The following is a 16868-nucleotide window of genomic DNA, read 5'->3' as shown; positions in this document are numbered from 1 at the left end:
GAATGTAGGTGGAGAGCTTCAACTTTTTTAGCGTGTAACATTTTGCCTGTGGACATGAGTCAACATGGTTTAGTGCAATCTACACCCTGGAGTTATACCCCTTGCGCACCCACGCGTGAGAGAGAACCTCTCTCATGCATTTGTTCACATCAACAATGCATGTGAATCAATGTAAATCAACCAATATAACTTAAAACTCCTAATATGAAACTAAAGTCTCATTCACAATGCAGCTTCATTTTTCTTCCATTTCTTCTACGTTCACATATATCCAACAATTTGATTCTTCAATTTGCTTCTTTGTTTTCTATTAAATGAGTTGGCAGCGATTGGTGCGTGTTAACGCAGCATGAAGCCGGAGATTGGATTCGTGTTTCTCCTCTTCCTCGTCGGTGTTGCTGTTTCCAATCCTAGTAATGGTGGAGACTACAACCCTCTGATCAAATTGAAGGCTGCCTTGTTGGGGCCCGGAGGCTATGGCCTTACCGACTGGGGCGCTAGGCAGTCTACGGCTACTGCTCCTTCTCCGACATTGACTGCGACAACAACTCTCGCATGATTGCCCTCCACATCACCTCCGTGTTGATAAATGACTCAAAATTAACAATTAAGTTAGTGGATTGATGAGGTGACAATGAATGGTAGTAGTGGGGTAGAGTAGTTGAATTAGTGGGATGAGTTGTGGAGTTAGTGGGTTGTAATGAGTTATGTAGGTGGCTTATAAATAGGCTAGATGTTTTATGATTTATTTGAAGCGTGAAAGATTATTGTGTTCCACTTGTCCATCTTGTCATCTTATCCTCCTCCCAATTTTCTCTAACAGTGATATCAGAGTGTCGAGTTTGACGTGTCCTAGTTTGCTCGTAATGACAATCAACGAGGTTTCTCAACCCCTCATCCCTATTTTCAAAGGAGAGTGCTACAAATTTTGGAGTATCAAAATGAAGACTTTATTTAGATCTCAAGATCTTTGGGATTTAATAGAGTAAGGCTTTGACGACGAGGATGTCGATGAAGGTCGATTGAAGGAGAATAAAAGGAAAGATTCAAAGGCACTGTTCATTCTTCAACAAACAGTACATGAAACGATTTTCTCAAGAATTGCAACTGCCTCATTTTCCAAAAAAGCATGGGATATATTGCAGAAATAATTCCAAGGCTCCTCCAAGGTTATAGCAGTGAAACTCCAAACTCTCAAAAGTGAATTTGAGGCTTTGCTTATGAAGGGTAATGAAACTTTACAAGACTTTTTATCTAGAGTAATTTCGATTATCAATCAAATGAGATCTTATGGAGAAAAGATCATTGATACAATTATTGTTTCGAAAGTTTTGCGAAGTTTGACTTCTAAATATGATTACATAATAACTGTGATCGAGGAGGCAAAAGACCTTTTGATTTTATCTTTTGATAACTAATGGGTTCTTTACAAGCTCATGAGGCAAGGTGAAATAGATCTGCTGAGAAGAATGAAGAAAAGACATTTTAGGTTTTTCAAGTGAAGGGGGAGATAGAAAAAAAGGAAGACTTCGTTGGCAGAGGTCGTGGAAGAGGAGGTTTTCGTGATAGAGGACGTGGTAGAGGAAGAACCCATTTTAATGGACAAGAGAAACAATTTAATGGGGATCAAAAATGGAATAATAATTCCATTCAGTGTTATGGCTGCAAAAGATTTGGGGATATAAAGGTAAATTGCAGAAATGGCTCACAAGTAAACTATGTGAAAGGAGGAAAGTAAGTTATTTATGGTTCATTCTCATTCTAACGAAGTTCAAAATGATATTTGATTTTTAGATAGTGGGTGTTCAAATCACATGACTGACAATAAATCATTATTTAAAGAGTTTGATGAATCACAGATATGCTAGTAAGACTTGGAGATAATAAGTAAATACAAGTCGAAGGTAAAGACACAATTGTCATGGAGACTAGCGATGGTAAAGTAAAATTACTTTACAATATCTATTTTGTTCCTAGTTTGACACATAATTTATTAAGTGTTGGGCAATTGATGGGTGACTATGCTATTATATTCAATAATAGAGCTTGTGTTACTTCTGACAAAGATTATGAGCATTCTATTATTAGTGTGCAAATGTCAGAAAATAAGATGTTTCCACTGAAGATCTCTAATGTGGGAAACCAAGCTTTTATTACTAGTGAAGTTAATGAATCCAAGGTGTGGCACTTGAGATATGACATCTCAACATCAAAGGCATGCAACTTTTAAATTAGAAAGGTATGATTTTTGGATTACCTCAAATTAATTCTCTTAGTTGATGTGAAGGATATATTTATGGAAAACAAACAAGGAAATCTTTTCCAAGTGGGCAATTATGGAGAGCTTCATAATGCCTTGAGCTAATTCATGTTGATTTATGTAGTGCTATGAGAACTACATCGTTTGGTGGGAGTAAATATTTTTTAATGTTTACCGATGATTTTAGTCGGATGAGTTGGGTATATTTTCTAGTAGACAAGTCAGAGACTTTTGAAATTTTCAAAAAATTCAAGGAACTTGTGGAAAATCAGACTGATACTTTAATAAAGACTCTTCATACAGATCGAGGAGATAAGTTCTTATTTAAAGAATTTAATAAATTTTGTGAAGAATATGGTATTCACAGGGAATTAACAACGCTTTATACACCGGAGCAAAATGGTGTTGTCGAACGAAAAAATTAAACCGTTGTAGAAATGGCTAGAAGTTTGCTGAATATCAGAGGGCTTCCAAATATTTTTTGGGTTGAAGCAGTGGTCACATCAGTTTACTTGCTGAATATTTCTCCAACAAGGGTCGTTTTAAATCAAACACCATATGAAGTATGACGAGGTAGAAAACCATCGGTAAATCACTTAAGAATTTTTGGTTGTATTGTATATGCATTGATTAACTCTCAGTTTCGTTATAAACTTGAGAAGAAATCTGAAAAATGCATATTTGTTGGATGTTGCAATCAATCAATACCATATATATCGGTTGTATAATCCTCTTACTGGCAAACTAATTATAAGGAGAGATGTAGATTTTGATGAAAATTCAAAGTGGAATTGGAATACACAAGGTGAAGAGACTCAAATTCACATCCCAATGGAGGATAGAACTCCAACAACAGAAGGTGTTGAATCGTCTCCTTTGGAATCACCAGCTCCCTCACCATCAAATTTAAGAAGTAGCAGTTCATCCTCCTTACAAGAATCTTCTGATGAAGCACCTCCAGCAAAGGTTAGATCTTTAAGAGAAATATATGAGTCAAGTCAATTTGTTTTTTTTTGTTACAGATCCTATAACCTTTGATGAAGTCGTAACAAAAGAGGAATAGAGGAATGTAATGAAAGAAGAGTTAATTGCAATCCATAAAAATGAAACATGGGAGATGGTAAACCTACTCGAAGGCAAGAATGTGATTGGTCTCAAGTGGGTGTTTAAAATAAAATATCATGCCGATGGAACCATTCAAAAACACAAAGCTCAACTTGTTGCAAAAGGATATTCGTAACAACAAGGTATTGATTTCGAAGAAACCTTTTCTCAGGTTGCTAGATTTGAAACTATGAGAATTATCCTAGCATTAGCTACACAATTGCATTGGCATGTTTATCAATTTGATATTAAATCTGCATTTCTGAATGGTTATTTGCAAGAAGTTTATGTAGATCACCCAGAAGGTTTTATAATTAAAGGCAAAGAAACAAAGGTATACAAATTGAGAAAGGCACTTTATGGGTTAAAACAAGCCCCACGTGTTGGAGTGTATACTGAAAGTCTAAGCTTCTGTAAACATTTATTTTGAATAAAGAATCACATTGGTCAAATTATCTACATTTGTTTGTAGTTGTTCAATTAATTTATATTGTAGATAACATAGCATGTGGTGTCACATACAGAACATGATGTTATCAGTACCTTATAAATTATAAACAGTAGCTCACGATCAAAATGGAAAGGAACAAACCATTGGAAGGTCGTAGTGTAATTAGGAATTAGTTTATCTTAACTATGTAATTACACTAGTACACTTAGAGTGTATTGAGTAGGACCATTAGAGGTCGTTTCTTTTATACTGACTTTATAAAGGAACAAAGACCTCAGTTATTGTGGAAGTGTGTGCTTTTAATCCTAATATTATAACAAGCACATATATTTGATATTTATTTCTTTAATTTATCAATGGGTGAGATTTAGTTCGATAAATCAATAAGCCCGATAAATTAGGAAATGATATCACTTATAGTGTGTGTTGTTGATTATAAAAGGAAACTGTGTCCTAGTGATCTAGGTTGATAATGTCCCCAAGATGAGCTCATAACGATTGTCATGTTAAACTCTGCAGGTGGACTTAGTCCGACATGATGATAAGGTTGAGTCGTACTATTCTTGGACTAAGATATTAATTAAATGAGTTGTCAGTAACTCACTTAATTAGTGGACATTCGACATCTTAAACACAGGGAGACTAACACACTCATAATAAGGAGCCCAAAAATATAATTTGGGATTGGTGCGATAGTTCAATAATAGTTCTCTAGTGGAATCAATTATTATTGATAAAATTAAGTTGTGTGTTCAGGGCGAACACGGGATGCTTAATTTTATCGGGAGACCAAAACCAATTCCTCCTCTCGGTCCCTATTGTAGTCTCTTATTTATAGAGTACTATATCCACCTATACCCGCCTTCATACCTATGATGTAGGGGTCGGCCAAGCTAGCTTGTGGATCAAGCTAGGGCCGGCCAAGCCTTGGTGGCCGGCCCTAGCTTGAACCCAAGCTTAGGTGACCGGCCCCCATTAAATTTAAAAGAATTTTAATTTTAAAATTTTCTTACGTGAAAGATATAATTTATTAGAGAGATTTAAAATTAAAATATCTTTTTTAAAAGAATCTACAAAAGATTAAAGAAAGAGATTAGATCTCTTTCCTTATTTGTAGATTGGAAAGATATTTTATTTTTCTTCTTTATAAATTATTCACATGTTGAAAAATTAAAATTATAGAAATTTCTTTTTATCAACCATGAAGGGATTTTAAAGGGAAATTTTATTTTTTTAAATTTCTGAAGACAAATAAGGAATTTTTAATTGTTGATTGAAAATTGACTTGTTTGCTCTCCATGAGGTGGCCGACCATGATATGATTAATTGGGAAATTTTATTTTATTTTTCTTAATTAATTCATGTCAAGGAAAGTTAAGGAAATTTTATTGTAATTAAAATTCCTTATTTGCCAAAGCTAAGGATTATAAAAGAGGGGGTTGGGGTGCCTTCAAGACACACAACCTTTATTATTCTTCTCCCTCTTTTCTTCCTTGGTGTGGCCGACCCTTCCCTTTCTCTTCTCTCCATCATTGTGGCCGAACCTCACATCCCTCTTGGAGATCAAGTGGTGGCCGGATTCTAGCTTCGAGAAGAAGGAGAGAAAGCTTGCATCCCTTGGAGCATTGGTGGTGTTTTCTCTTCATCCTTGGAGGAGCTCTTGTTTATGGCCGAACCTTGCAAGGAGGAGAAGAAGGTGCTTTGGTGGTTTCTCATCTCGGAAGATCGTTGCCCACACAACGTCCGAGGTTAGAAGAGGAATACGGTAGAAGACCTAGAGGTTTTTACTTGCAAAAGAAAAGGTATACTAGTATTTAATTTCCGCATCATACTAGTTTTATCTTCATGTAAAAAATACCAAATACAAGAGGCATGCGATTCTAGTATTTCGATTTTGTTTTCGATGTTGTGTTCTTTTGTTTTTCTTTTCCTTGTGATTTGATTGTTCTTTTCGGTTGACCTAAAGTTATTTAAGAAAATTAAATATTAACTTTCCTTAAAAGGCTTTGTCTAGGCGGTGGTGGTTGTTCCCATATCCAAGAAGGCCATGTACCTCGCCATGCAGTCCTGGAAGTCAATTTTGGAAACTAATATTTAATGAAATTAATAACCTAGGTGATTTGGATCGAACGTGTTAAGTTCTGCAGGAGATCCAAGTCTTAACCTAAAAGAACAAATATATTAAACTTTGGATCAAACGTGTTAAGTTCCGCAAGCGATCTAAGTTTAATTTAAAAGAACACATGGTAGCTAGGAAAAGGTTCAGACCTTTGTACAAAAATTTTTGTACAGTGGAATCATTAGGTTTTCCGAGTAGCAACCAACACCACGGGCATGGTATAGCAAGATTGATGGTTATTTTCGACAACATAGTTTCACAAGAAGTGAAAATAAAGTCACTCTTTATGTGAAAAAATAAGGTAGAGATGATTATGTTATTATGTGCCTTTATGTCGATGATATAATTTATATGAATTCTTATGATTCTTTATTAGCTGATTTTAAATCTAATATGATGAAGAGATTTGAGATGTCAGATATGAGAATATTACATTATTTTCTTGGTCTTGAAGTGAAGCAAGGAGTTGATGAGATTTTTATCTCACAAAGAAAATATGCGACAGATCTTCTGAAAAGGTTCAGCTTATTCAATTGTAATCTACCTACTACACCTATGAATATAAATGAGAAATTGCAACTGGAAGATGGTTTAGAAAAAGCTAATGCAAGAAATTTCAGAAGTTTAGTTAGAGGTTTAATTTATTTAACTCATACTAGACCAGATATTATTTTTTCTGTTGGTGTAATCTCCAGGTTTATGCAAAATCCTACGAAGCATCATCTTGGAGCAGCTAAAAGGATTTTACGATATGTTACTGGAACCGTGGATTATGAAATTTATTATACTAAAGTTTCAAATTTTGATCTTTACGGGTTCACTGATAGTGATTAGGTAAGTTCAGTGGATGATCGAAAGAGCACCTCAACTAGTGTTTTTAATATTGGATCAGGAGCAATTTTATGGAGTTCAAAGAAATAAGCTACTACAGCCTTATCGTCTTCAAAAGCAGAATATGCTGCAGCAACTTCAACAACATGTCAAGCAATTTGAGTTAGAAGATTACTTGCAGATCTTCACCAACAACAAAAAGATGCAACTACTATTTTTTGTGATAATAAGGCGACAATTGCAATGACAAAAAATCCAGATTTCCATGTGAGGACTAAACATATTGATATTCGTCTACATTTCATTCGAGACTTAGTTGCAAATAAAGAAATTATGTTGGAGCACTGCAACACACATAAACAAGTGACGGGTATCTTGACGAAGTCACTTTCAAGAGAGAAGTGTATTTATTTTAGATCGTGTCTTGGTGTTAGTAATTTTGAATCAAGGGGAAGGGTTGATAAATGACTCAAAATTAACAATTGAGTTAGTGAATTGATGAGATGGCAATGAATGGTAATAGTGGTAGTAGTGGGGTAGAGTAGTTGAGTTAGTGAGGTGAATTGTGGAGTTAGTGGGTTGTAATGAGTTATGTAGGTAGCTTATAAATAGGCTATATGTTTTATGATTTATTTGAAGCATGAACGATTATTGTGTTCCACTTGTCCATCTTGTCCTCTTATCCTCCTCCCAATTTTCTCTAACACTCCGTCGAACTGAACGACATCCTCTCGCTGGAGATCGGCCTCCTCCATGGCCTCGTCAACCTTACCCTCTCCAACCTCGACGTCGTCGGTCCGCTCCCCCTGGAGTTGGCTTCCCTTCCATCCTTTCGCTTCCTCAACTTCTCCGGCGAGTTCCCCGACGTCGACCCGGACGGCTTCTTGGCACTCGAGTTCATCGACGCCTACAACAACAACCTCACCGGCCCTCTCCCTCTGGGTCTGGCAGCAGCGCCACGACTCTGGTACCTCAACCTCTACAACAACTTCTTTTATGGGGAGATCCCAGAGTCGTACTCTGAGATTAAGAACCTCGAGTACCTCGGCCTCAACAGCAACAGCCTCACCGGTCGTGTGCCCGCTAGCCTCAGTCATCTCTCTAAGATCAAGGAGATGTACATTGGATACTTCAACACGTTCTTCGGTGGGGTACCGCCAGAGTTCGTGAGACTGCCATCGTTGGTCTGACTCGACATGGGAGGGTGCAACCTCACTGGCATGATCCCAGCGAGTTTAGGACAGTTGAAGAATCTCGATACCCTATTCCTCCATATCAACAATCTTACCAGCACCATCCCTCCTGAACTCGGTGGACTCACTCAGCTGAAGCAGCTCGACCTCTCTATCAATGAGCTCATTGGCAAGATACCATAGAGCTTTGCGAAGCTGAAGCTACTGAGCCTCTTTCGTAACCACATGCAAATGTCTCATCCCATCATTCATTGCAAAGCTTCCCGAGCTCGAAGTGCTCCAACTGTGGGAAAACAACTTTACCATGTGCCTCCAAGAGACATTGGGTTGGAGCGCTAATCTCTTGAAGCTGGATGTGGCCTGGAACCTTATCATAGGGACGATTTCGCCAGATTTCCGCTCTAGTGGTCGGCTCGACACGCTGGTACTCATGGGAAATGGTTTGTATGGGGAGATTCCGACCAAGCTCGGCGAGTGCAAATCGTCGATACGGGTTCGACTCGCCAAGAACTACTTGAAAGGGTTGATCCCTGCGGGTTTCTTCAATTTGCCTTCGAACACCATGCTGGAGCCCAACGACAACGCCCTGTCTGAAGAAATGCCGACGCTGATGGTCGGCGACGTGCTTTCCAAAATTGACCTGTCGAACAATTTCATGTCAGGCCCCATCCCGTCAGCAATTGACAAACTGCCCACGCTACAGACTCTTTCGCTCGATTCGAACCGGTTCTCCGGCGCGATTCCCCCTGAGGTCGAGTAGCTAAAGAACCTGTGGAAATTGGATTTGAGCAGCAACAACCTCACCGGTGAAATTTTCAAGGATCTCACGCGTTGCACATCTCTCGTAGCTGTGGACCTCAACCGGAACCAATTAAACGACGTGATTCCAAAGGAGGTTGTGGTGCTCCAAAACCTCAACACCTTTAACCTCTCGTGAAACCATATCACCGGGGGAATCCTGTCATGCCCCGGAGGAGCCTCTGTCTGAAGAAATTTCGGCAGCATCTCCCCTGTACAGCGGACAATCTGAAACTTTACTACATCACTATATACCTCAACCACATGCGGCTGGAATAAATAACAATAATAAACAAACCACAACATATAGACATCCACGCAGTTTAATAAGCAATGATAATAAGACTCAAAATCCACCCTACTCAATTACACCCATAAAGCACAAAACCGATATCCTACTCCACTACACTCATAAAACACAAATCCGACGATCAAATCCACTTACCTCTTCTGCTGTCTAGGCAAGCATATAGTAAAACAAATCCAATTAAAAACCCATCGACAAGTACAATCAATGCAAGCTCCAAGTATCAAAACAAAACAAGTCCAAACATAGTCTAGTACATAAAGCCAAAAGATAAATAAACATCCTTGTGGCTGCAGGGGACTAGCAACTGGAACTCTCTCCTGACAGCATCAACCTGAAAATAGTAAATATCTACGAGGTGAGTCAACTCCTCAGCGGGTAACAACTGATATACATAGTAGAGAAATAACATCTAGTACTAATCATGCGTACAGTCTCCTGATATAAGAAGGATAAAATGCAACTGTAGTAAACAGGAGAAAACTGTACACTAACCAGGATCAGGTACAAGGATAAACAGTCCGAGAGGTATAGAAATCCTGTATGCATGTCAAGCATGGCCATCCAACCAAAATGCAACAAATAAATGCAGCAAACATAATCACAAGAAATAAATGCATCAATGCGTATGATGCCAATGATGCGTCCTGGTCACCCCTGACACCAATCAACCATATCACACACAATAGTGAGACAGAGTGGGTAGGGCTGTGACAATCGTGCACTCTGTCGTCACTGCTCCTGATGAGTGACCGAGTGGGCGGGATGCTGTCGGAGTACACCTATCCTCCTACCCCAAATCATAAATGGGGGAGCGCAATGCTCTCATCTCCCGGTACATGATGACAGGGAGGAATCTCTGTCGGCTACCACACTGCGTCACACTACCCATGAGCGGACCAACGAAGCCAAACAAAGTCCCTGCTGCAACACACTCTGCCTGAATCGACCACTAACCCATGAGTGGTGGTGTGTGCAGATCCATGTAACTGGCGATGTGCTCAACAATAATGGAGCAGAACATCGCACAACATGCAATCATGCGAATGGTACATGACACTAACCATGGAAATATACTGAGCTAATCCATATATATATAGAAGGTGTACCTTAGGTCAATGAATCAAATCAAAGGTACACAGATAAGATAAGGTATAAAACCTAGGTCCTGAACATGGTGAAGAATGGTATATCACTACCCCCTATAAGCATGTATAAGCAGGTAAGAAATAACATGATATGCAAAATAAGTATCAACCAAGCATGTAACAAGTATCGGGTAGTGACTAACCGGAACAGATAAGAAACATAATTATTACAATTTGTTAAATTCACTACTATGCATATCAAACGACATAAAGTCAGAAGTACCCACCTCTAATAGGAATGCCCAAATCCGACATCGAGATACTCGTCTCGCGTCAAAGTCCTGTAGTACATGGTATCCAAATTTAGCTAATTATATATAAATAAATTAGCTAAATCAAATCCCCGAGAAGCTAATATAAACCCAGATCCAATTATAAACCCTAATTGAATCATTTAACTTCTCAATCATTTCTAATTAATCCCTTCGAATTAGGACTTGCAATAAGCATGGTAATCATAGCATCTTACCCGATTTAGCCCTAATTTAATACATGTACCTAGGTTAACATTAGTTATTAACAAATCCATCGATCATCGACAACATGATCAAAATAAAACCCTATACCTTACCTCAATTCACAGTCATTACATGAATCCACGACCGGAGACAACTTGCAGCCAATAAACCTGACTGAAGCGAGGTAAATGATGCTGCCCTCTAAATCAAATACCCTACATTTTAGTGTCTAGATTAGAATGGAGCTCAAAAATCATTACAGTAGTCCAAACAACACAGAATCTACAACAAGGATAAAATTCTCTACTCCTTACCTCACTACCTAGCCACTGTTGGCGCTGGAACAAGATGCTGCAGGATGGGGTTGCTGTCGGAATCAAAAACACCCCACAATACACAAAACCTCACCAATCCGTGACCTAGATTAGCAGCAAGGAGAGGATCAAGTTCATGAGTGGAGATTACTGCTCAACAATAACCTAATTCCAACCAAAACTTACCTCCAAGATCAAATAGGGCACGCGGCTGGAGGCTAGGGCAGAGGCAAGGGATCGGCGGTGTCGCGAGCTCAGAGAGGAGGAGGAGTCGGCCGGTGTTAGGGAAAAGGGTGCGGCGGTGCTACTCGTGTCGAGAGTCGGCGGCTAGTGCTCGGGATCTCCACGGCTAGGGCACAGACCGACGGTGGCTCGGCGGAGAAGGAGAGGAAGATGACTGGCGTCGCAGGAAGGGAAGGAGAAGAAGATGAAGCGGTGTCGGGCAGAAGAAATGAAGAGAGGGAGAAGAAGTAGAAGGAGGAGGAAGGTAACCGCCGGGGCGGTTAGGGCTTCGGCGTCGGCACGCGCAGGGGAGGAGTCGGGCACACGGCGTCAAAGAAGAAGCGGGGAAGAAAAAAATGAGGAAATAGAAAATAAAGAAAAGAAAAGGAAATAAAGAAAATCAACATTTCCTCGCTAAAACGGGATAGCCTAAACAGACTTTTCCTGGCCTCGTTTTCATCCCCGTTAACTCGTCTATACGAGCTCCGAAAAATTCTCGAAAAAATTTCTAAAAATTCCGGAAAATTCCCTTATTAATATTCGCCTATTTTCGATATTTTACAAATCCCACCAGAGATACAATGGATGTAGAGCCTCACCGTGTTCGACATATCCTACAATCGCGTCTTGAGGCTGGTACCGACGTAGGGACAATTCCTAGTGTTCGACGAGAGTGGATTCGTACGAAACCTGAAACTCTGTGCGCCACAGATCCGGTTGCCATACGCAACGTTTGACAGTGGCAGTTCGGTTAATCGGACACAACGTACTTTGAGAGATGGCAGTCAGAAGTCAAGGTGATGTGAAAATCAGAAGTCAAGAGGCGTAGCAGTCAAAAGTCAAGGAGACGTGATAGTCAACAGTTAGGGAAAAGAAGGAGGTAGACCGCTTGACGTCATCAGCCACATAATTTTCGATCGGGTACATATGGGTCAGGATCCCAGATCAAAGACATGAAACCTAGCCTAGAGTAAGGCTTGACCTTCCCTGACCGGTCTGGTTTTCTCAACCTGATCGGCATAGACAGGCTTGGTACTTTCAGTAAAACAATTCTCGGTTGGCCCTTCCAGTACTCCAAGCATGAAAGATGAGACCCTCGTCGCAACTCGTATCCCTCATCAAGACTCAAACCAGACGCCATGTTGTAAGAGTCATCTTGAGCTATCCATAGCTAAACTCGGGCAGGACAGAAGGCATCAGGCGACTACAATGTCAGGGAATCATAACCGTCTGTCAGAGAATAGTTGTCATATGTTAGAGAATATTCTAAGGGTCTGCTGTCATCTATGAATGGAACCTTCTTTCAGTTTATAGGAGGATGTCACGCGTCCTCCATCACCTGACAGATCCTGACACTCGACATTCTTTGATATCGCTCGGGCTCCAGAGGTACGCACAGTCATATAAAAAGGGAGGTCTTCTCCCTTGAGCAGGTACACTCTCTTGCATATTCGCACTTGTCTTCTACAATTCTTTTTCTTTCATACACTGTTCTTCTGGGAAAAAAGTACCTGACTTGAGCGTCGGAGGGCCTACGCTGAGACTTTTTCCCTGGTTTCTGGTCTCTAACATTTCATGTGCTTGTCTAAGTGTGCGCAGAGCCTAAGTACCACCGGCTTAGTCACAGCCGCCCATCAGTCCCACGCGTGGGTCCGTTTTCTCGGGCATATACACAGGGGTGTCCAAGTCGCCTCTCCATCAACGCTAGTGACATCTCAACCGACCTTCGTCTGACTCAAATTTCGGACAGAATCACTATCGTTGGAAGGGCTCGCAGCAGTAGCTAGCGTTCCCCTACTCGTGATGGCAGTGAAAAGCTGGAGGAGGTGGAGGGAGCGGAAGGCCCGGCAAAAGACATAGAGGATGACGACGTTTCAGAAGTTGGACTTCGCGGTGGAGGACGTGATGGGCTGCCTGAAGGAGGAAAACGTGATCAGGAAAGGTGGCGCTGGGATCGTGTACAGGGGTAGCATGTTGAGCAAGGAGGAGGTGGCTGTCAAACACCTCGTTGGCTAGGGCGTGGGATCGGAGCATGACCGGGGATTCACTGTCGAAGTGATGACGCTGGGAAGGATCCACCACCGTAACATCATGTGCCTGCTGGGCTTCGTCTCAAACAGGGAGACCAACCTGCTGCTGTACGAGTACATGCCCAACGGGAGATTAGGGGATATGTTGCACGACAACAAGGGGGTGCAACTCGGGTGGCATGCAGGTGCAGTGGCGCATCGCGACGGAGGCCGCCAAGGGGTTATCCTACCTCCACCACGACTGTTCGCCGCTCATCCACCACCGCAATGTCAAGTCCAACAACATCCTCCTCGACTCCAACTTTGAGGCGCACGTCGCCGACTTCGGCCCCGCCAAGTTCCTGCATGACCTTGGCGCCTCCAAGTGCATCTCCTCCATCACCGGTTCCTACGGCTACATCACCCTCGATAAATAATTAAATTCTCGAATCACAAAATACGTATGTTCATAACTTAATTTTTCTTGTAGAATACGCATACACGCTGCAAGTGGACGAGAAGAGCAACGTGTATAGCTTCGGCGTTGTGTTGCTTGAGCTGATCACAGGGCAACGGTCGGTGGGCGGCTTAGGCGATGGTGTGGACATTGTGAGATGGGTGTGGAAGACGGTATTGGGAGTGAAAGAGGATACTGATTTAGCAGTCATTATGGCGATTGTGGACAACAGGCTGACTCCAAGTCCGGCGGAGCTGATCACCAATTTGTTCAAGGTGGCAATGCTCTGTGTGGAGGAGCAAAGCACTGACCAGTCGACGATGAGGGAGGTGGTTCACATGCTCTCTGATCTCGACGTCGCTGCCCGCTAGCCGATGCCTCCTTGTCCTCTAATTAATGGCGTTCACGATGATCATGTAGATAATTTTACACTTTCGGGGTTTGTTTCTACGCCGCGATAGTAGATTTTGTAATGTATGTATATGTTTGAAGCATATAATAACAGTAGTGGTAATTCTGTTAGTCCGTCATAGTAGGAATATGATAATCTCAATTTGTCTTATTGATTATTTCTGGGATGATCAGTTTTCTAGAAGTTTTTCATCGACCACCAAGGTAAATCGGGAAGCGCAGGCAGCGGCCAGCCCAGAAGCCCAGTATCCTTTAGTTACACCCTCCATTTGGAAGAAAAATTCTTATAAATATGTCATAGCTGAAGTTCGAACCATAAGTATCTGAGTGATAATTTGAATATTCTACCATGGCACCATGGCCCCAGGGACTAGTCCGGCGTGGTAGAGTTCTATGTGAATGGATAGGATGAATTCAAGAATCTTCTTATTTCACCTCTCGCACTAATTTTCCTCTCACCTTTTTGTTTTTTTTTTCAATTTATCAAATGGTGTACATAGATTTTTAAATTTACCAAAAGATGTATACTATTTTATTATTTACCAAAGAGCACATATTTTTATAGTGATCTTTCAATTTTACTCTCCTGATAAAATTTTCTCTGTCATTTCTCTCTCTTTTCTCTTTCCAACTATGCATGCATCATCTATTCTCTTTCCTCTTCTCATTTTTCTTTCCTCTCTTTTACATGCCGATTCTTTTAAAAATATTTAACACTCCCGAGAAGTCAAAATAAACAATGGATAGTATCATTTGAACTTCTTGTAACAGCAAAAATTCATAGAAACTGAAATGGATACAATCGGAGCTCTCTAGGTCTAAAATCTACTGATTGACCTAGAGAGCTCCAATTGCACCCATTTCAGTTCCTGTAAATTTATGGAGTTGCAAGGAGTTCAAATATACTATCCATTGTTTATTTTGACTTCTCAATTGTGTTAAAATATAATAAAAAAGAATCATTAAAATTCTCCACTTTATTGGTTTTCAATTTTCTGTAAATTAATTGGACGTTGGTGAATAAATTTGAGGATCAGTTGATAAAAATTTATGTTCAATACATATAATATCAATTAAATAAATAAATAAATTAGAACAACTCATTAAATTAACTAAATAAATTTGAACATATACGTGTTTAGCTTATTAATATTCATGAATAGTATTTATGAATAATGTTCGTAAACAACGTTCATGAACATGTTCATTAATAAAATTCTTATCAACTTGTTGAATAAAGATAAAAATATTTAAAATGAATTTAAATTATTAAACTGAATAACCGATCAAATAAGTAAAAGATTCAAATAATCAAATAAGCTTGAATTGAGAACTCAATAATATCTAAATAAACCAAGCTCAAGTTAAACTTGAATCAAACTCAAGCTCATAGAAAATAAATCAAATTAAATTGGAACAATTATTTCAATAACTTGATTCATTTTAGATTCAGTTTGATTACCTTATCAAAAATTTAAGCTTGAACATTCTAAATTTTGGCTCGACTTCACTTGTTTACGTTCCTATTTCAGTAGAGTAGGGTCTGGATCTTCATGTGTTGCTTCATTTAGATTATTGAATACGCTCTCTGTGGATCTATTCGAGTATTTTTAGTGTGTTTAATTCAATTCATTAGAATATTGACGCGATGTAAATAGCTAGCCGGTGCCCACAATTTAAATTTATTTGATTCGAGATCAACTAGTTAGTATTTGTTATTTTCTTTCATTTCTTTCGGACATGAATACTCTGTTCTGTTTGGTTAGTCTTTTATGTGCAATAATCTCTAAACAAAATATAGGATTAATACTTGAACATAAACGAATATTTAATTTTATCATGAATATTCGGTATGTACTGAGAAATGTGGATGTGAATGTATCGGCAGAGTTCATCAATCCTTGCCCTGTCTTTTTTGATTCATTTGTTGTGGTTGTTGCAATCGTTCCAATTTATTGATTGTATTGGCAAAAATCAAAGACTTTATAATTGAGACAACATGCATAAAGATACATAAATATTCATCACCGGCCGGCGACTCGTACAAAAGAGTGAAAGCGTGCAAGCTTCACAATTTTTTTCCTTCTAATTGACGGTGACTTTTCCGACCATGCCGGCGCCCTGGTGGGGAGAGCAGTAGAAGCTGTAGGAGCCTTTCTCCTTCAAGGTGACGGAGTAGGTCTCCCCCGGCGCGTTGAGCAGGTCTTCCTCCCCCATTGAGATGCCCCCGGCGTCGACCCCCTTCGGGATCTCGTCCTCGTCGAACACGACGTTGTGCGGGAACGCCGCGTTGTTCTTGAACACGATCGTCTCCCCCGACGCCACCGAGAAGCTGTTGGGCACGAACGCCAGCTCTCCGGTGTCGGAACCCAGCAGCACGTCGAAGGCCATCGCGTTGCTCGCCGCCACCATCGCGCTCGCCGCCGTCGCGACCACCGCCAAGCCGGCGGCATCCCTCAGCGACGCCCGGACCACCATCGGCTGGGTCGTTCTCCTGCCGCCGCCGCCGCAGCTTCGGGCGGCGACCTTGAGCCCGGCGAAGGAAGGGGCCGTAGCTGCTGCAGAGGTGAGGCTGGCCATGGCAATGTTACTACGATTTGAAGCAGGGAATCAAGGAGGAAAGTGTCGGATTATTAATTTATAGATCACAGTCACAGCGTCGTTTATTTGTGTGGCTAATATCGGACCAAGGGGTTATCGTTATCTCCTAAGCTTCGCTGCTATTGGCAAGTGGTGGATGAGGTAGATCCTGTCCAGTGGCGATGGCAGATTTTTTTTCCCCCTGA

The 16868-nt window shown here is 40.6% G+C and overlaps 1 protein-coding gene and 1 pseudogene across 1 annotated transcript; one reads left to right on the top strand and one right to left on the bottom strand.

The window, feature by feature from the left end:
• Nucleotides 1-349: 349 nt before the first annotated feature.
• On the top strand, nucleotides 350-14042 carry LOC122010517 (annotated as a pseudogene).
• A 1973-nt stretch (nucleotides 14043-16015) lies between these two features.
• Nucleotides 16016-16699, bottom strand: LOC122011357 (plastocyanin-like). Its single transcript, XM_042567738.1, has one exon. It carries the CDS (start codon nucleotides 16660-16662, stop codon nucleotides 16168-16170), a length of 495 nt encoding a protein of 164 aa, XP_042423672.1. The 5' UTR covers nucleotides 16663-16699; the 3' UTR covers nucleotides 16016-16167.
• Between the last annotated feature and the right edge of the window lie 169 nt (nucleotides 16700-16868).

The sequence above is a fragment of the Zingiber officinale genome, chromosome 8A (assembly GCF_018446385.1).
Source record: "Zingiber officinale cultivar Zhangliang chromosome 8A, Zo_v1.1, whole genome shotgun sequence".
NCBI lineage: Eukaryota > Viridiplantae > Streptophyta > Magnoliopsida > Zingiberales > Zingiberaceae > Zingiber > Zingiber officinale.
The sequence above is the reverse complement of the archived record's forward strand: the minus strand, read 5'-3'. Positions and strand labels throughout refer to the sequence as shown.